The sequence below is a fragment of the Mauremys reevesii genome, unplaced genomic scaffold, assembly GCF_016161935.1.
Source record: "Mauremys reevesii isolate NIE-2019 unplaced genomic scaffold, ASM1616193v1 Contig9, whole genome shotgun sequence".
Taxonomy (NCBI): domain Eukaryota; kingdom Metazoa; phylum Chordata; order Testudines; family Geoemydidae; genus Mauremys; species Mauremys reevesii.
In genome coordinates, this window is record NW_024100906.1 from 719,654 (window position 1) to 739,758 (window position 20,105).

A 20,105-nucleotide genomic window follows, 5' to 3' on the forward strand; every position below is an offset into this window, starting at 1 on the left:
AAACCCGTCACCCTGCTCTGGGGAACGGGGACACCACAACCAGCGTCTCTGGGATGTCAGGGCAGTTCATTGTCTGCTCCTCACACATCCCAGGCCCCTGCGGGTCGGACACTTGCTCTGGCGGTGGCCACATGCCCTCAGGCTCTAGGGGGCAGGACGCTTCTGCCTAGCGTCGCCCCCGCCCCATCAGGGTTATGATCCCCCTCCAAGTCTGGCCTGTGCTGGGCCCACTGCCCAGGTTTGTTCACCCCAGGTGCTCACTGCACCTGGCTCCGGACTGCTCCAGCCCCAGCTCCAGCTCCAGCTCCAGCTCCAGCTCCACCACTGAGCCTCAGGTCTGATGCTGCTGCTCTGCCTCCAGCTCCCTGGGCTGCTTCTCTGGCCCCTCTGGCTCTGGCTGCTGCAGCCCAGCTCCCAGCTCAGGACTGCTCCCTGAGCTGCTTCTGTGACTGCTCCCAGCTCTGACCTGCTTCTCTGGCTCCGGCTGCTGCAGCCCAGCTCCCAGCACAGGGCTGCTTTGTGGGCTGCTTCTCCGACCCCTCCGGATCTGGCAGGGGTCTGCTCCCCAGCTCAGCTTGGGCCCCTGCTTTCTACTTAGCTCCGCCCCACTCTGTCTGACCCAGGCCATTCCAGCTCACACAGAGGATGGGACTCTCCTGACTCCCTGATTAGCCTGCCCGCCCTGTCAATCAGCATTGGCCTCTCCCCATTGTTCCTGGTGGGTGTCAGTCTCAGGGTCCGGATTTCCCAACCACCCTTCCCCTTTTTTTGGTACTGGTACCAAAACACCCCCACTGAGTTTTCACAAGGGGACAACAGTTGGTTTAGGAGCAGCGTATCGGCCAAGTGAAGCGAGACCCTGCACTCAACTTGCTCCGGGTATGCAGAGCCAGGGGCCCGGCTGGATCAGGCGAGGGGCGGCTGGGTGGAAAAGCTTTGCCTACGTTAGCATCAAAGGGGTAACCTCCTAGCTGCAGCTCAGCGTAGATGTATTGCTGGTGATGAATAACTTTCCCCTGGAGCCGAGCACTTGGTGTAGGTGGGGGTCTGGGTCTGTCTTTCTCTCCCTGTGACTGTCTGGCTCAGTGCAGTTTTGTACGTGCCCGTGTCTGTCAGTGTTGCTGGTGGCGTGTCTGTCTCGCTCAGTTTAGCTTTCTTTTTTCGTTCACCTGAGTCCTGTCCCCTCCCCCGGGCGGATCTCTCTCTCCCTTCGCAGGGCACCAATATCAATTCTCTTTCCTCTGCACTCAGCTGTCTCCTCCGCAGTGCCCGCAAACCTCCCGGGACACCGCTCCCAGCAGTCAACCCACCTCCAGCTTCCCAGGATGCACCCCTTGCATCTCCTCCTTTGCCTGGGCACAGGTGAGTTGCCAGCTGGTGAGGTGAGGAAAACCTGAGGCCCTGCGCACACCTGCTCATTGCCTAACCTTCGGGAAGGGGAATGGAAGCAGCTGGGCTCTCAGGACACCTGGGTTCTGTCCCCCGCTCTGGCAGAGGAGTGGGGATATAGTTGTGGGGGGCTCAGAATCAGTCCCACACCCAGGAGGGACTGGCCCCTCAGCCCCCACCAGTGGCCCCTTCTCAATGGGGAAAACTAACATGTGGCTGTTTGACCCCTCCAGTGCTGGCCCCAAGCCGTGGATTCAGCGTGGATGTGGAGGGACCCGTCACCTTCCAGGAGGCAGCCAGGGGGTTCGGGCAGAGCGTGGTGCAGTTCAGGAGAGCCAGCGCCGGGGGGTAAGGGCCAAAGGCAGGCTCAAAGCCCTGTAGTTACGTGCCTCATATCCACCCCTGAGGGGCCCATCTGGCTGGGCTGCCCTGCCTGGGCCCCACTATCCAGGGGTGATGGGGCGTCCCCTAAACCCCCCTCTGCTCTCTCCCTGCAGGGTGATCGTCGGGGCCCCGCTGCAGATGGGAGATGTGAATGAAACCGGCAAAGTCTACAAGTGTGACCCAGGCTCCAGACGCTGCCAGGAGATCCCCATCCAGAGTAGGGGCCCCCTGTGCTGTGGGGTCCAATGGGTTAGCACAGGGGGTCTGGGAGCTAGGACGCCTGGGTTCCATCCCCAGGTCTGGGAGCGGCGTAGGGTCTAGCAGGTTAGAGCAGGGGAGGCTGGGAATCAGGGCTCCTGCATTCTAATATCCATGCAACAATTTGCCATCACTTCGCCGCAGGGGTGCAGGGGGTGCACAAGGGAGAGGGGGTGCGAAATGACTCAGAGATACGCAGGACTAAACATATCCAATGACAAGGTTTCTCACCCTGGTGTTGGCGTGTTTCTCCTCTCAGGGCCCCCCGATGCCGTGAACATGTCCCTCGGATTGTCTCTGGCTGCCCGGGGCTCCAATCTTCTGGTGGGTACCACCCCTTGGGGTGGGGAAGTGGCTCGGTCTGTGGGTTGTACCCAGGGGGTTGGGTGAGTCTCTGCCCCGTCCCCCAGAATTCCACGGGATTCTCCTCCCCCCCCCCCAGCAATGGGAGCGGGATGAAATGTCAGCACTGTGACACCGTAGGGCCTGACCGACTGTGCACCCACCACACGCCAGGTGGGTAATGTTACCACAGGACTTGAGTGCTTGTGTGCTGCTGTCACCAGGAGGCTCATGGCTGGGTGACACCGGCGGTGGGGGGATGGGCTGATATCACAGGAGCGGGTGATCTTCCCACAACAAGAGCTCTGTGCGCTGATGGAAAGCAGAGGGTGGTCACCGGATGATGTCACCATCACCAGAACACGCCAGTGTCACCATGGTGAGGGATGAATGACAATGCGTGTGTAGGCGGGTGCTAACCACTAGAAAGACTGGGCCATGGCCTTGTGCAGAAGATGGTAACTAGATAACAACGGTGTGTCTACAGCGAGGGTGTGATGTTTGTCTGGGGGATGGTGGGACCCACAATGGTGCACTGAAACAGCAGGGAGGAGGAGAATATCGCCATGGAGATAGTGACTGAGACATGATGTTGTGAGGGATAGGGGTAACTGGGTGACATCACCATGGGGACAATAACTGTGCGATGACATTGTGAATGGTGGGGGTGACTAGGTGATGTCCCCCTGTTCTCTCTCTGGGAGGCAGGTGCTGGGTCCTGGGGTCCTGTTTGCCCCATGGGGATCCCTGCCCTGGTGGGGGCTTCCCCTGCATATCCATGGGGGGAGCAGACTCCCCTCACCCCCAGTGCTCTCCTCAGGGGGCACCTACTGAACCCGTCCCTCTCTCATGCCCCAGGTGTGCGGCCCCACCGTGCACCGGGCCTGTGGGGAGAACATGTACATCAATGGCTACTGCTTCCTCCTGGACCAGAGCCTCCGGCAGCTCCAACACATCCCGGACAGCCTGGCAGGTATGGGGCAGCCCCGGGAGTGGCACCAAGGGGCCACCGATGGCGGGGGGTGGGGGAGGCAGGAAACCGGGCTAGATGGTCCCTTTGATCTGGTCTAGCTCTTTCCACTGAGTTTTCTCAATGTTTGTGGTGTTGAGTCAGGAATTGGACGTATTTCTTTCCTGTCCCGCTCAGAGTGCCCCAGACGTGCCACAGACATAGCGCTCCTCATTGACGGCTCGAGCAGCATCAGACCAGAAAACTTCAGAAAGATGAAGACGTTTCTCTCTGAGATCATGAAGCGTTTCCGCAGCACCGACACGCAGGTAACGGGCAGAGGCTGAACCCTGATTACGTACCCTGAGTACTGCCAGAGGGCAAACTCCCAGTCACTGCTGACCACAATGCCTCAGTGCAGCGCTAGGGGGAGCTGTGCTGCAGGGAGCAGGGCTGGGGGCTTAGTAGGGGCGCCCTCCCCTCGCAGTCAGTGCTTGCCCCAGTGCGGCACTAGGGGGCGCTGTGCTGCGGGGAACAGGGCTGGGGGCTTAGTAGGGGCATGCTCCCCTTGCAGTCAATGCTGACCCCATGCCCCAGTGCGGCACTAGGGGGCGCTGTGCTGCAGGGACCAGCAATGGATTTTGCATCCAAAACCAGGAAAAAATTCCTGCAGAACCAGCTACATCAGGGGTCGGCAACCTTTCAGAAATGGTGTGTCGAGTCTTCATTTATTCACTATAATTTAAGGTTTTGCGTGCCAGTAATACATTTTAACGTTTTTAGAAGGTCTCGTTCTATAAGTCTATAATATATAATTAAACTATTGTTGTATGTAAAGTACATAATGCTTTTAAAATGTTTAAGAAGTTTCATTTAAAATTAAATTAAAATGCAGAGCCCCCCGGACCGGTGCCCAGGACCTGGGCAGTGTGAGTGCCACTGAAAATCAGCTCACATGCCGCCTTCGGCACCCACGCCATAGGTTGCCTACCCCTGAGCTACATCCCGGTCGCTTGCCCCAGCCCTTAACTGAGTCTGATTTCTGCTTTTCTTACCCTCCAATGGTTTTTCTCTCTTCTCCCCTGCCTCCTCCTGCAGTTCGCCCTCATGCAGTACTCGGACAGATTTACAGAGCACTTCGACTTCTCACAGTACAGGAGGAGTCGCAACCCCGATGACCTTGTCAGGTCGGTCGTGCAGCTCACGGGTTGGACGCACACGGCCAGCGCCATCTGGAAAGTGGTGTAGGTGTTGCCCTCCTCCCTGTGCTGACTCCACAGCGAATGGGCTGTAAGGACATACAAGCTAAGGGACAGGGACTCAGGACTCCTGGGTTCGATCCCCAGCTGTGGGAGGGGAATGGGGACTAGTAGGTTAAAGCGGGGAGGGGGGATGCTGTGAGCCAGGACTCCGGTGTTCTATTGCCAGCTCTGAGCCTCTGTTGTGTTGTGACTTTAAGCAAGTCATGTCCCCTCCTGGTGCCTCAGTTTCCCCATCAGTAAAGTGGGGACCCTGACACTGATCTCCTTTGTAAAGGACTGTGTGATCTGCAATGCCAAAGCAGTGGATGAGCACTAGGGGTTGTTACGTATCAATAACCCTCCCAGGCATTCCCAACCCTCCTTTTTCCAGGCAGGAGCTGTTCACCACTGGGAGAGGCACTCGGGATGAGGCCACCAAGGTTCTCATTGTGATCACAGATGGGGAGAAAATTAGAGACCCGCTTTCTTATTCAGACGCCGTCCCCGAGGCTGAGAGAGCTGGAATCATCCGCTACGCCATCGGGGTGAGCCGCGGCCTTGTGGAGAAGTAGTATGGATCTGAGCCCGTGTCCAGGAATACAGTGGTGGTGTGGGGGGATGGTCCCATCAAACATGGGAGGGCACCGGCACAGATGCTGGGGAGACGAACTGAAGCCAGGCTGTGACTGAGCCAGGGTGTGGCGCTATAGCAGAGCTGCAGTTTCACTAGCCAGAATGAGCGGCTATTGGTCAGGTTGAGCAGTGTTGTCTACTCGAAGGTGGGGTATTCTCACTGCCCTCCAATCCACATGCCCACTCCGATGGCCTTGACATTTCGTGTGCTTCCAGGGTAGGGTTAGTGATCCACATGTGGGCTGACTTGACCAAGGGGTTCCTGGGACACATTTTCCCACAGACGCAGGATTTTACAAAATCACCCCGTTCTCAGTACTGTGATTTCATTTTCTGCACGCACTTGGGGCGCAAACAATGGCTCTGGTCCTCCCTAAGCTGACCTGTCACTCAGCCCTCATGTCAGCTAGTGAACAGCATCTACTATCCCGTGGGGGAAGAAGTATTGAACTAATGATTGCCCTTAAAGTGTAGATTATCACAGCACAGCTCCAGTGCATCCCACGCCCACCCCCGGAGCGGCACATGGTGCTGGCTGAGCGGGGCCTCTTGAAGCCCCAGCAGGGCTTGGGACGGGAGGGTATTTGCCCAGGTTCTTGGCCTATGACTGACCTCAATGCCCTGGTCTCTGTACCTCCCTCTACTCCATTAAGGTCGGCAACGCCTTCTCCAGCGATGCTGCCCAACAGGAGCTCCAGGAGATCGCCTCTGAGCCCACCGATGAGCACGTCTTCCGGGTGGACAATTTCGACGCCCTCCAAGGCGTCCAGAGCCAGCTGCAGGAGAAGATCTTCGCCATCGAAGGTACCAGAGCCGGGGGAGGGGCCGCACTGGCCCTGGGGCTCTAAAAATGGCTTTTCAAGGCTGAGATGGGACAGGGAGCAGCTGGGAATCCAGAGCTCACATAGGCCCCAAATAGTCTCTCTTTCCCCGTCCAACATCCATCTACTGATCTATCTCCATAGATCCCCGTAATGCCTTTCTCATCCGGGGCCCCCGGGCAGGGGACTGTCTGGCTCAAGGGGTTGAGGAATGGGATACAGGGACTTCTCCCTAGGAGACGCTGGATCCAATCCAGCCTCGAGGTGGGGAGAAGGGCTGGCTCAGGGAATGGGACACGGGGCCTTTACCGTCTGTGATGGTCTCTCCCGTGTCTGTCTGTCTGTCTCTCCCCCCAGGCACCCACTCCCAGAGCGGCAGCTCCTTCCAGCTGGAGATGTCTCAGGAAGGATTCAGCTCCCTGCTGTCCCCTGTGAGTGACTCCTGGCCCCGGGGCATGTCTCACGCTGCCGTGCGCTGGGGACCTGACAGCGCTTTCAGCCTAAGTAGCATCAGGCTGGGTTAATGCCTGAAAGGCAGATGGCCCTTTATTAGCCCAGATTGCTGGAGGAGCAGCGTGGGACGTGCTTTTCCCACAGTGCCTGAGAGTGGGGCTGTCCTGTCAGTGGGGACCTCAGTAGGGGGCGCTGTCTCCCCTGGCACTCCCCAGTGCCATGCTAAGCTGCTCTGTGCTGCAGGTGGTAGGGAGGTCTCGTAAATTTTTCCTGTGCTGTCCATTTCCTGTAATTTCCCCTTTGCCGTGCGTGTCGGTTTAGGACGGGCCTGTGCTGGGAGCGGTGGGACCCTATGACTGGTCCGGTGGGATATACCTGTACGGGAGCGGCAGGAAGCCCAGCTTCATCAATGTATCCAGAACCTCCACTGACATGAATGATGCTTACCTCGGTAAGAACAAACCCACCCAGCTTCCCTTACCTATTTAAACAGCCCCTGCACCCCACCCCAGCAGCAGCTCCATCTCAGCACCAGGTGAGGGCTGCCTGAGTAAACTAACCCCGTACCCCACCCCAGAAGTGGCTGCATCTCAGTTCGGGCAAGGGATCCCTGTGCAGCACTGTTGTATGGCTGTTTCCCATCTCACCTCCCCACATCCCTCTCTTCCTTTGAGGTTATTCGTCTCAGGTCGTCACAGCCAATGGGCAGAGCAGCTACGTGGTTGGGGCCCCTCGCTACCAACACACCGGCAAAGTCGTCCTGTTCAGCCGGGATACCAGTGACGGACAATGGACACCCAGATGGGAGCTGCAGGGGGAGCAGGTCTGGGGAGCGTTACAGACAATGTGGAGATGTGTGCGTGTGAGGGGTGGGGGTGGTGGCTGGGGACTGGAGGAAGCCGGTAAGATTTTGACACCATGTGTTTGGCTTCACCTTCCGGAATGATTCAGTCAGAAAGACTCAGGCTCGGTCTACACTGGGGTGGGGGTCGACCTAAGATACGCTACTTCAGCTACGCGAATAGCACCACCTGCTGTGTGTAAAGAGTGGGTGAGGGAGAGGATGGAATGAACATGGGGATTGAATCCTGCTCCCAGCAAGCTGTGTGTGTGGGGGGGAGGGGGTTCCCAGTGGGAGAAGAAGGAGGAAGTGACTAAAATGAAGGGGTGACTTCTCTGTCCCTCCAGGTCGGCTCGTATTTCGGGGGTACGCTGTGCGCTGTGGACCTCGACAGAGATGGGAGCACGGACCTGGTTCTGATCGGAGCCCCCATGTACTATACACCTCTGAATGGAGGGCGCGTCTATATTTGCTCGTTTAGCCGGCAGGTAGGAGAGACAAGCAGGGCCATGGGAAAGGTGGATGGCCTGGGCTTCGCATTTTACCTGGGCTGCCTGCCGTGGGGCTGGGATACTATGAAAATAAACACCGTGATACCTGGGCACTGTGCTCCAGGGAGCAGGGTGGGGGGCTCAGTAGAGGCTCACCTGGCAGTGTGTGCTGGCCCCAATGCAGCACTAGGGGGTGCTCTGTTGCTGGGAGAGGCATGGGGAGGCTCAGTTGGAGGCACTGACCCTCACAGTCGATGCTGATCTATTTTCCATGTGCGTCTTTGAATCTGGCCTGCAGGGGGCGACGCTGAGGCGTAGGAGAACACTGCAGGGGCAGACGGGGCAGGCATTCGGGCGCTTTGGGGCCAGCATGTCCGAAATCGGGGACATCAGTGGGGATGGACAGACGGACGTGGCCATCGGGGCCCCCATGGAGAACGACAATCGTGGGGCCTTGTACATCTTCCATGGGGAAAAGGGAGGCCTCAGTCCCCAGTACAGACAGGTGAGCCCAGCTCCTGGGAGGTGGGGTCAACACACAGTAGTGAAGGGATGTTATAGGGGCCCCATGGTCCCCTTGTGGCCATTAGCCCCTTTCTTAGTTCCCATCCTCCACTGCCCCCTAGTGCCCATTATACAGTACAGCCACCCCTTCCCCACCCCCACCCTCCGCTGCCCCTAGTGCCCATTATACAGCACAGCCGCCCCTTCCCCACCCCTCACCCTCTGCTGCCCCTAGTGCTCATTATACAGCACAGCCGCCCCTTCCCCACCCCTCACCCTCTGCTGCCCCCTAGTGCCCATTATACAGCACAGCCGCCCCTTTCCCATCCCTCACCCTCTGCTGCCCCTAGTGCCCATTATACAGTACAGCCGCCCCTTCCCCACCCCTCACCCTCCGCTGCCCCCTAGTGCCCATTATACAGTACAGCCTCCCCTTCCCCGCCCCTTACTGCTCTCTCTGCCCCACAGCGCATCGAGGGGTCGCTGTTTCCCAGCACGCTGCACTACTTTGGCCAGGCCGTCAGTGGCGGGACAGACCTGACAGGGGACGGACTCCCAGACATCGCGGTGGGGGCACAAGGGCAGGTCCTGCTGCTGAGGTGAGTTACTCTGTGTTGTTGCACTGATCCACGTGGCAGTCACAGACTGTGTGTGTGTGTGTGTGTGTGTGTGTGTGTGTGTGTGTGTGTGTGTGTGTGTGACTGCTGCCCCCTGCTGGAGAATGGCACAATGACATCTCTGCTGCTCTCTTCTTCTACCCCCCAGCATCTCCTCAAGCAGAGCTGCGTGTCCATAACTCATCTCCCTGGGGTGTTGTGAGCACATCCAGGCTGAGTGGAAGGCTCTGTGGAGGGAGGGGGCCTGGCCCCATTGCACAGAGCAGCTGGGTGATGGTTCTGTTCCCCCCATGGCAGGTCCCGGCCAGTGCTCAGAGTCAGGGTCTCCATCAGCTTCCAGCCCCCCACGATACCCACCTCGGCCTTCGACTGCCAGGGGCAGGAGCAGCTCAACACGGAGGCCAGCAGGGCAGAGGTCTGCTTCACCATCACTAAGAGCACCAAGGACAGCCTAGGTCAGACCAAACCCACCCTCCGCTCCCCTCCCCCCTGAGCCAGCCAGTCCCCTGCCCTGGGGATGGATCGGAGCCAGCGCCCACTACAGGGGAAAGGCCCCGTGTCCCATTTCCCCTTGGGGTTCCCGTTCTCAGTCTCTCTCTGTTCCTTGTTTCCCCTCCCCCGTAGGCAACAGGATCTCCAGCACCATCCAGTACAGCCTGGCCCTGGACCCCGAGCAGACAAGGATCCGAGCCGCCTTCGACTCCAGCGGCCCCGTCCTGAGCAGGGAGCTGCGGCTCGGCATCGAGACGAGATGTGAGACGTACCGGATAATGTTACCTGTGAGTATGGGGGGTCCTAACTCCTTCCCCTACTGCTGTGTCTCCTCCTCCAACCCTGCCCATTGCCCCCAAATCACCCAGAGAACAAACCACTCTCTGGGTCCCACCCAGCCCCCTTTCCCTTCAGGGGTCCGACGTGTCTTTCTGTCTCCCCAGCTCTGCCCTGAGGACACACTGACCCCCATCACCCTGCACCTCAACTACACCCTGATGGGGGAGCCCATCACTGCTGCCGGCCACCTCAGACCCATCCTGAGTGAGGACTCCACTGTGATGACTGCAGACCTGGTAAGGCTGCCAGGGCCACACAATGGTGTTTGTGACAGTATCAAAGATGGTTGTAGCGGATGTGGGTTTGGTTGCAGTGCTGGAGTAGCCTGTATTGATGATCTGTGTTGATGGGTAAAATTGTAATGTGTCTGACAGTGCTGGGTGAGGTTGAATTGGTTGTGTTGTTGGATAGGACTGCAGTGCTTTTGGTGATAATGTAAGCTGAGGTTGAAGCAGTTGTGTTAGTGATGTTGGTTCAGATTGTAGTGATCTTGGTGACAGTATGGTTTGAGGTTGTAGTCATTATAGTATGGGTGATATTGGTTCAGACTGTAATGGTCTTGGTGGCAGTATTGGTTCAGGTTGTTGTGGCTTTGTTGCTTGTGCTGGAGCAGACTGTATTTGTGGTGATGGTTGTGTTGAGATTGTAGTTGTATTGGTGACAATGTTGGTTGAGGTCATAATGGTTGTGTTAGTTACTGTATTGGTACAGAATGTACTGATGGGTAGCAGTGATTGTAGTGGTATAGTTTGTGGTTGTTGTGGGTGACTGGTTGGTGACTATTGTTTAAGACTCTATTGACACTCTATTATGGTTGAGATTGTAATTCTGTTAGTTACCGTGTTAGTTGTAGTTACAGTGGCTGTGCCGGTAACTGTCATTTCAGACTATATTGGTAGCGGTGGTTGGTGAGATTGTAATGGTCTTGGTTACAATGTTGGCTGAGGTTGTAGTGGTTATGTCATTGTGACAGTGTTGGTTGACACTTTAATGTAGATAGTGGTGGAGGTGGTGATTGAGACTGTAGTGGGAGTGCTAGCATTGGCAGAGGCTGTTGCATCTATATTGCTAGTGGTGGTGTTAGTTCAGACTGTGTTGATGTTGATGCTGGTTGTGGTTGAGATTGTAGGGCACTTGTTGACGGTTCTGTTGCTGGTGGAGCTGTCCGCTCAGACTGTCTTGGTGCTGGTGGTGGGTTGAGAATGCAGTGGTGCAGGTAACAGTGTAGGGGGCGAATGCAGCCGTTGTGTTCTTGGTGATGCTGTTTCAGACTGTATTGCTGGTACTGGTGATAATTGAGATTAACTGATGGGTGACAATGCTGGCTGAGTTTTGCTCCGGTCCCTTCCTAACCACCCTGACCCCTGCTCCCTTCCCCCCCTCCCCTGGGATCTCTCCCTAGCTCCCGTTTGAGAAGGACTGCGGCAGTGACAGAGTCTGCACTGATGAACTACAAATTTCCTTCAGTTTCTCAGGGTAAGTCACCCCTTCTGCCTTCCCCCGCAGATAACTTCCACAGTGGGACCCGTCCAGCTCGATCAGGCCTCAGATCTGCAGCACCCAGCTGGAGATCCCCCCATATTTCCTTGTGGCATCTGACTGGGCACCGATACAGGAAGCTGGCAGCACTGGGGACCCCAGCTGGGCACTTTTATAAGAAGCTTGCACCACTGCGGCATTAGGGGCTGTGTGGGGTTCCCATCTGGGCACTGTTATAGGGAGCTCACAGCACTGGTTCCCTCTGCTGGGCACTGCCTTGAGGAAGCTTGCAGCGATGCTGGGGCACTGGCCTCCCTGAGGAAGCTCACCCCTTTCTATCCCCCTTAGCTTGAGCACCCTGGTGGTGGGAGACACCCCTGAACTCAACACCACCGTCTCCATCCAGAATCACGGGGAGAATTCCTACAACACCACGGTGCAGTTCTTCTACCCGGCCGCGCTGTCCTACCGCCGGGTCCTGCTGCTCCAGGTACCATCAATCCCCCCAAGCACTGCAGACATGGGGTGGGGGCAGGATACAGGGGATGGGGCAGGGAGCAGGCAGGGGGCTCAATAGGGGGTGCTGTGCTGCAGAGAGCAGGTGGGGGGGCTCGGCGGAGGCACCGTGCTGCAGGGAGCAGGGGAGCGGCTCAGTAGGGATACTGGGGGCTGCATCTCTCACTAGCTGGTCCCCTGTGCTCAGTCTAACAGGAGGGCCATGGCCGTTAGGTGCAGCTCGGCCGTGGGCACTGAGGAGCAGAGTCAGAGGAACAGCACCTGCCACATCAACCACCCCATCTTCTGGAGCGGGGCCGAGGTACGGTTGCACCCCCACCCCCGGTAGCCTGTCACTGCCCATCCCCTGCTTTCTCTGGCAGTTCCCCAGGCCCTGAGCCTGGCTCCCTCTCACCCTACATGTGTTTTCCAGGCCATTTTCATTGCCACATTTGACGTCTCCCCCAAAGCTGATCTGGGGGACAGTCTGCAGATCACAGCCAAAACCAGCAGGTGAGGGGGGCATGCAGGCCACAGAGGGCAGCGTGGGAGGCAGTGTGGAGAGGTAGGTATGTAGGGCAGTGCAGTGGAGTGTGGTGCATGGTTTAGTCCATTGATGTGTAGCGTGTGGTATGTGGCACCTGGTGCAGACTGCAGGTTAGTGCAGTGATGTGTGCTCCAGTGAAATGCGGTCAGCTGTATTGCAGTGCTGTATGCTGCAGTGCAATACAGTTATACATGCGGCATTGCAGTGATGTATGGGGCAATGGCAGTTCCACAACTCCTGGTGCAGTGAAATGCAATGATGTTGGGGGGAAGTGGCATGCAGTGCAGTGATGCCATTGAGTGGAGGGCACAGCAGCTCAGTGGCCTCGGATGCAGTGCAGCACGGTGATGTGTGGCACTGCTGAGTGGCAGATGCCATAAAGCCAGGCAGAGCAGTGTGATGCAGCCCAATGCATGATGCACCGTGCTGGCTGATGATGGCTAGTACGCTGCCCCAGGGCAGACAGCCGTGGTGTAATGGTGCAGGGCAGTGATGCATGCTGAGAGGCGTTGTGCAACGCTGTATGCTCAGGGAAGGGCTGTGTGGCACAGTACAGTTATCTGTACTTCAGGGTGGTGCAGTGATCCATACCTAAAGAAGTGGAGTATGGTGCAGTACAGTGATGTAAACTGGAGGGTAATGCAATGTTGTATAATCCACAGCACTGGCATATGGTGCACTGCAGTGCAGTGGATTGTGGTGCAGCACACTGACATATACTGCAAGATGGTGCAGTGGGGTATAAACCAGAGCAGTGGCATATGGTGCACCACAGCAGAGTATGGTGTAGGGCAGTGACATATGGCACAGTGCTGCAATGTAGGCTGCACCGTGGTGCAGTGATGTATAACCCAGACCAATGGTGTATGGTGCAGTGCAGTGATGTATGAGGCAGGGCAGGGCAGTGGTGTATGGTGCAGTGCAATGGAATATGGTGTTCTGCAGTGACCTATATTGCAGTGCAGTACAGTGGTGTATAACCCAGACTTTTGGTGTACGGTGCAATACAGTGACTTAGGGTACAGGCATGGGTATTTCATGCAGGGCAGTGCTGTGTGGCACAGCGATCTATGGAGCAGAGCAGGAGGATGGTTCTTTGCAGTGCAGTCCAATATTGTGCAGGGCAGTGGACTCTGGTGCATTCTCCCTGTAAAGTTAATTGGTGGTTTCTCTTCACATCTCTCTCCTTTGCCCTCCCCTGCCCCCAGTGACAATGGCGGCCCCATCACTGAGCGCATGATTCACCAGGCGGAGCTGCCGGTCAAGTACGGCATCTTCATCATCCTCACCAGGTAGGTCAGTGCGGAGACGGGGGGGAGAGTGCCCCCTACTGGGACCCCTGCTCCCTGCACACAGCGCCCCCTTCTGGACATGACATCCCACTGTCACTCTCCATTACACTCACCCACTCCTGTCTCTCTTGTTCCTTCCACCCTTTTCCTCCCCCAGCCTTGAGGAGTCGACCAAGTATATCAACTTTTCCGCCGAGGAGGCAGGGACAAGTGTGCCAGTGACACATTGGTATGAGGTGAGGCCAGTGGCACAGAGTGTGTGTGGGGGGGATGGGGAGAGGGCTCAGAGGAGGGGGATAGAGTAGAATTGCTTGAGTGGGGTCTGAGGGTTAGAGCAGAGAGGGGTGGGAGTGGCCTGGGAACCAGGACTCCTGGGTTCTATCCCCAGCTCAGGGATGGGAGTGAAGTCTGTGGATTGAATAGGGGATTGGGGATCAGAGCTCCTGGGTTTTCTTCCTGCAGTGCCCTATGGAGAGTCTGTTTCTTTCAGGTCAAGAACCTGCGGCAGCGACATGTCCCCATCTCGGTCACGTTCCAGTTCCCCGTGGAGCTGAGCGGGGTCCGGGTGTGGGATGCCTCTGAGGTCGTCCCCTCGAAGGTACCTGCCTCTCCCTGCCCGTGTGTGTGTGTGTGAGATAGGCCCAGTGATGCCTCTGCCCTACAGCGTCCCCTGCTGGGACAGGCTGTCTGGGGGGGATAGGCCACATGTTCCCCCGACTCCCCACAGCCAGCCAGTCCCCTGCCCTGGTGCTGGATTGTAGCTGGCGCCCCCTAGAGGGGAAAGGTCCTGTGTTCCCTTCCCACCCTCATTAATACCTTGTCTCTCCCTCCCCAGCCCCACCTGGCTCAGTGCACCAGTGAGGCTGACACTCCCGGTTCGAAGGACTTTGTGAAGCAGATGAGCGAGCGCCCCCTGCTGGTGAGTACAGGCCGGTGCTGGTCCCAGCAGCCCTTTTCACTTGACACTAACGCAGACAGCGAGTGGGGGGCTGGGCTGGGTGAGGGACCCCTGCTATAGACAGACCCAGACCCTCATGGCCATGCTGAGCCCATGCACACCCCCTGCCTCACCTGGCGATATCCTTCCACCCCCAGGACTGCTCTGTGGCCACCTGTAAGAAGATCCGGTGCAGAATCGCCGCCCTGGAAATGCAGCAGCCGCTGGAGTTCATGTTCAAAGGGAACATCAGCTTCCAGTGGGTCTCCCAGGTATGAGAGCTGCCTCTGCCTCCCAGCACCACGCAAGAGATCTCCCCAAGTGAACAGCCCCGGTGCCCCTCCCCAGAGGTGGCTGCATCTCAGTGCCGGGCAATGGATTGCCCCTGTGTGAACAGCCTGTAAATTGCTCTGGGTCCCCCTGGGACGATGCTCTGGGCTGGTTTGTGTCATTTCCGGTCAGGGACGGTGAATTTCTCTGTTCCAGACTCAGCAGCAGAAAGTGAGTCTGGTGAGCGAGGCCCGGATTGAATACGAGGAGGAGAAATACACCCAGAAGGAGGGATTCGTCCGGCGCCAGGTACCAGAGCGACTGCGCCCGGGATAGAGAGAGCATCGGCTAGTGGTTAGAGCTGGGAGCCAGGACTCCTGGGTCCTGTCCCTGCTCTGGGTCTGGTGTGTTAGAGCAGGGGCGGGTGATGGTGCCAGGACTCCTGGGTCCCCATCTCACAGCCCCTCTCCCCCAGGTGCAGACAGTGGTGGAGCGCTCCGAGGTCTATAACTACCTGCCCATCGTCGTGGGCAGCAGCGTGGGGGGCCTGGTCCTGCTGGCTCTCATCACCACAGCCCTCTACAAGGTGAGTGGGGCAGGGCTCTAACCCCTCCCTCACAGCCCATCACCCTGGGGGCGGGGCCTCTGGCCCTCCCAGCTGGTGGGGGAGGGGAGAGGGTCCCACATCCCATCCCTCTGACCCAGGATGTGGGACCCTCTCCCCTCCCCCACCCATCCAGCTCTCACCATCTCTCCCCTCTGTCTCCTATCAGCTTAATTTCTTCAAGCGCCAGTACAAGGAGATGATGGAGGATACGAGGGACGGTGTTGGAGCCAGGCTGGGCCAGAGCAACTGTGCCAATGTCTGCCTCAGCCCTGACATCCCCAAACAATAGCCCCCCTGCCCCACCCCTGCCCCAGGATGCTGTGGATCTGCCCTTCCCAACATCTGCCCCCCATTGACCGCTCTGGATCTGCACCCTGATGACCTACTCAGAACATCGCCCTATAACAACCATGTGGGGTTGGGAGTCTGGACTTGTGAGTTCTCTCCCCAGCTCTGGGAGGGGAGTGAGGTCTAGTGGTTAGAGCGGCTGGGGGAAGCTGGGAGACAGGCCTCCTAGGTTCTATCCCGAGCGGATGAGAGATCTGTGCTATGCTAGATTAGAACAATATGGGACGTGAACCCTCTCGCAAAGCAATGGATGCTAAGGAGCTCAGTGTGTGCGGTTTATTAAAAAGAAGACAGGTGCGATTGCAGTGTATTGTTGTGACCAAGCGGGAATTTTTCATAATATTTTGGATGACTATTGTGTGTGCCTCAGTTTCACCTATGTGGTGCATGGTTAACTAGGTGTGTGGGGGGGAACGGCTTTTACTCTTTGCAGGTGTGACTGATGCCTGGCCTGGCCCCCATGCCCATGGAGAGCCTGAGAAGACAATGGTCACTCCAATTGCGCAGACATTTCATACCTAGCAACTGACGACCAGGGATGGCCAAACCCTCCGCAGGAAGCCAGCCGGGTGTGACCAGCTGGAGGACAAAGGGCTGGGGAGGGGCCAGGTGAGGTTGTTAAGTGTGGGCTGCTGGAGGCAGGAGGAGAAGCTTCCGTCCTGGGACAAAAGAGGTTTCAGAGGGCGAGTCTGGACCAACCCAGATGGACTGTGCTGTAACATTCTGCTCTCTGTGCTAACCACGGGGTTTTGATGCTGTGTTCCCAGAGTCGGCTCCAGCCACCAGCCCAGCCAGCTCGTGCTTGGGGCGGCAGATTCCAAGGGGCGGCATCCTGGCCAATCCTTTTTTTTTTTAGTTTCGCTACTTCGGCCGCCCCCACAGGTTTTTTTCTTTTTTCCTTCGCTGCTCCAGCCGCCCTGTAGGGGGCGGCAGCGCGGAGGAGGGGAGCGCCCTGCTGGGAGCAGTGCCCGGTTTGTAGCAAGCCCAGCAGGGCAGCCCACGTCCTTCCCTCCCCACCGACTAGAGCAGCGTGGAGCCCTCCTGGCAGGTGGCGTGGCAAGTGCCCCGCTCCCCTTCTCTCCACTCCCCCCCCTCACCCCCCCCCGCTGCCCAGGGCACATCTGCAGGGCTGGGAGTCCCCCTGCACCCGCACTCCGTTCAGCCCGCGGGTTGGTTTGTTCCCCCCCTCCGCCCCTCACTGCTCCGGCCGGCCCGCAGGTTTGTTTGCTTGGGGCGGCAAAAAGCCAGAGCCGGCCCTGTGTGTTCCAGGCATCTAAGAACCCGCCTGCTTTTCCAGGGCTGGCTGAGAGTCACCGCGGCTGCTAAGGGCGGGGGTGCCTGGCTCCCTTTGGGGGTACACGGCTCCCTCCGCTGTCCAGCTCAGGCCGACTCACGACAGGGAGCTCCCGGGTTGAAGCAGGGCTGCTACAGGCGCCAAAGTTTGGGCCCAGGAGGCGGGGAAGCCAATGGGCTCACCCCAGTGAGAGAGCCGGACCCGAAGGGGGCTGACGCACTGAAAGGGTCCTCCCAGGGGCTGCTCCAGAACCGGGCGAGAGCACCGGGCCTGTGGATCTGTGACAATGATTATCTCCCCAGGGAGACAAGGCCGGTCACCGCAGGGCTCTCTACTCTCGCAGAGAAACGCAGAACAAGAACCGACGGAAGCTGAAGCCAGACAAGCACCTACCGGAAATGAGGCCCCTCTTTTTCCCAGTGAAGGTGATTAACCCTTCGGACAAATTCCCAAGAGAAGTGGTGGATTCTCCGTCTCTCGCTGGCTTCAAATCCAGACTGGAGAGTGCTTTAGCCAAATGCATTGGTCCGTACAGGGGGACCGGGTGAAATCCTCCGGCCTGTTCTCTACAGCAGGTCAGACTAGAACCCATCGTCCAGCTGGAATAGCTATGAAGCCATGAAAACAATCCCCTGAAGAAATGTCCCCATGAGTGGCTGATCCCCAAAGTGTCCGCTGCAGAGTCCTCGCGCCTTCCCGGTGACAGGCAGTGTCAGGGGCAGGGTGGGCCGCAAGGTCTGATCCAGCGAGACAGGGAGGTTCTGCTTGATGGGGAAGAGGCCAGAGGTCTGAGAGCAAAGAGGGAGGAGACTGTGGATTTCCCTGGTTCTGTCCCTGTTGGGAACCCCTCTGCGTGCTGGAGAATTAGAGGGTTAAAACCAATGAGCTCTGAGCCTGGCCACTTCCCAGAGCGGTGCTGTAAGGGGACTGTCACAGCACAGGGATCGTTCTGTCCCAGCAGCCTGGACACCTGGGTCCCCCAGCCCCATATGTGTGTATTTGCAGCCCCGGGGATCACTGGCCGGCCATCAGCAGGGCGCCAGGCACAGGGGAGACACAGCCAGAGGCAGCCCCCGGGAGAGAGAGAAACAGAAGCAGAGGCAGGAAATCGGTGCCAAGAAGAAGCGGCCATAGGGATTCGTACCCTCAGGCTTTGAGGCCAGAAGGGACCATCATGATCATCTTGTCTGGCCTCCTGCACATCGCAGGCCACAGGACCTCACCCACCCGCTCCTGTAGTAGACCTAGAACCTCTGGCTGAGTCACTGAAGTCCTCAAATCGTCAAGCAACAGAGAATCCCCCTTTTGCACTAGTTTAACCTTGCATGTGCCCCATGCTGTAGAAGAAGATAATGGGGGGATTGGCTCTGATCCACAGGTGGGACAGGAGAACCCCCCGCCCCAAGCCAGCTCTGGGGCAACAATGCGGGTGGGCAGGGTTCTGTGTAGCTGAGCTCTGTGGGGGCCTGAGGAAACAGAAGTGATGGGCGCTGGGGCCAAAATTAATTGCTCAGCAGAGGGGTGGGCAGACATGGGGGTGACAGCTTCTGCAGCGGGATCCGAAATCAGGATGCTCAGCTCTGGGATGGGAGTGGGGTCTAGTGGGTTACAGCAGGGCAGTGGATTGGGCTGGGCGTGAGGACTCCTGGGTTCCATGCCCAGCTCTGGGAGGGGAGTGGGGTCTAGTGGGTTAGAGCAGGGGGGTGGATAGGGCTGGGCGTCAGGACTCCTGGGTTCCATGCCCAGCCCTGACATTATCTTGTCATGTGACCTTGTTCACATACTCTCTTCCAGTCTCTGTGCCTCCATTTCTGTCTCTGGAGTAACAGCACAAGGAGTTTCCTGTTCCTACCCTCTCCCCTCTGCTCTGCCCCTCTCCAGGATCAGAGCCAGAACCACAGCTGGGAGCCAGTGGTGAGCTGGAGCCAGTTCCCACCGGTTCGCGGGAACCGGTTGTTAAATTTAGAAGCCCGTTTAGAACCGGTTGTCCCAGCCGGGTGGCGTGGCTCTGGCCTGGCGCCCGGGCCCAGCCCGACCGCGGCCAGCCGGGCAGGGGGCTCCGGCCCGGCCCCGACTGCGGCCGGGTGGCACGGCTCCAGCCCAGCCGGGCGGCGTGGCTCCAGTCCCAACCCCGGCTGAGTGGCCCAGACTGGCCCCGGCCCGGCCCCCATCTTCAGGCAACACGGTAAGGGGGCAGGGAGCAGGGAGGGGGTGTTGGATAGAGGGCAGGGGAGTTGGGGGGCTGGATTAGTGTTGGGGCAGTCAGAGGGCAGGGAACAGGGGGATTGAATGGGGGCAAGGGTCTTGGGGGGGCAGTCAGGAAGGAGCAGGGATTGGATGGGATGGTGGGGGCAGTCAGGAAGGAGGAGGGTGGATGGAATGGCCGGGGGCAGGCGGGGCAGGGGGTCCAGGGGCAGTCAGAGGACAGAGAGAAGGTGTGGTTGGATGGGACAGGGGTCGGGGGGGGCCATCAGGAATGAGAGGAGGGGTTGGATGGGGCAGCTGGGGGGAGTCCGGGGACAGGGCAGGGGGGGGGATGGGGCAGGGGTCCCGCGGGGGTTGGGGGGGCATTACCCCCTCGTGGGATGAGGAGGAGGGACCCGGTTGTTAATATTTTGGCAGCTCATCACTGGCTGGGACCCCCCCCACCTCCTAACCAGCTCTAGGGTAGCATGGGAGGGAGGATCTGTGCTGAGGGCACCCCTAACTCAGCCAGAACCTCCCCCCTCTTTTCTACCTGATGCCGCCATGACCTGGTTGAGTGAATAATTGAGCTACAGGCTGTTTACACAGGGATACCTCCACGGCACTTAGCTACAGCCACCCCTAGGGTGGAGCAGAGGGACTCTTTATGCAGGGATCCTTTGTCTGGTGCAGAGATGCAGCCACCTCTGGGGTAGGGCAAACTGGTGTCTAACAGCAACACTGCAAAAGACTTTAGGGCAGCAGATGAAGAGGCTCTCCGACTGCAATTGAAACAGTAGTGGGGGATTTCAGGAGACAGAATGGGATTGCTGGAGCTGGGATTTGGCCATTTATCTCCTCCTGAGCCCACAGCAGCCAGACAGGTTCCCAGGCGGGC

General features: G+C 58.2%; 1 protein-coding gene across 4 annotated transcripts; it reads left to right on the forward strand.

The window, feature by feature from the left end:
* The first annotated feature begins 688 nt into the window (after positions 1-688).
* On the forward strand, positions 689-16,251 carry LOC120395031 (integrin alpha-D-like). Of its 4 annotated transcripts, none has more exons than XM_039519210.1 (31): positions 689-879; positions 1,252-1,362; positions 1,623-1,737; positions 1,887-1,990; positions 2,291-2,355; positions 3,232-3,346; positions 3,521-3,651; positions 4,421-4,566; positions 4,955-5,108; positions 5,850-6,000; positions 6,375-6,448; positions 6,792-6,921; positions 7,145-7,293; positions 7,659-7,799; positions 8,101-8,307; positions 8,775-8,905; positions 9,221-9,378; positions 9,548-9,702; positions 9,859-9,990; positions 11,157-11,230; positions 11,582-11,723; positions 11,937-12,050; positions 12,162-12,241; positions 13,484-13,567; positions 13,725-13,803; positions 14,058-14,165; positions 14,403-14,486; positions 14,663-14,776; positions 14,991-15,083; positions 15,250-15,360; positions 15,515-16,251. In XM_039519210.1, the coding sequence occupies exons 2-31, from the start codon at positions 1,326-1,328 to the stop codon at positions 15,668-15,670; spliced, it is 3,534 nt and encodes a 1,177-aa protein (XP_039375144.1). In that variant the 5' UTR covers positions 689-879; positions 1,252-1,325; the 3' UTR covers positions 15,671-16,251. The 4 variants fall into 4 exon arrangements, with proteins under 4 accessions (XP_039375144.1, XP_039375148.1, XP_039375146.1 ...); XM_039519214.1 differs by having other exon boundaries at positions 690-879; positions 15,548-16,250; XM_039519212.1 differs by lacking the exon at positions 689-879 and having other exon boundaries at positions 1,070-1,362.
* The last annotated feature ends 3,854 nt before the right edge of the window (positions 16,252-20,105 follow it).

Bases quoted from the DNA above. Each gene is read 5' to 3' on its own strand.
- LOC120395031 (XM_039519210.1), top strand. From the start codon at position 1,326: ATGCACCCCTTGCATCTCCTCCTTTGCCTGGGCACAG. The intron at 5,109-5,849 runs GTGAGCCGCGGC...TACTCCATTAAG, and splicing joins TCATCCGCTACGCCATCGGG to GTCGGCAACGCCTTCTCCAG. The intron at 14,777-14,990 runs GTATGAGAGCTG...TCTCTGTTCCAG, and splicing joins GCTTCCAGTGGGTCTCCCAG to ACTCAGCAGCAGAAAGTGAG.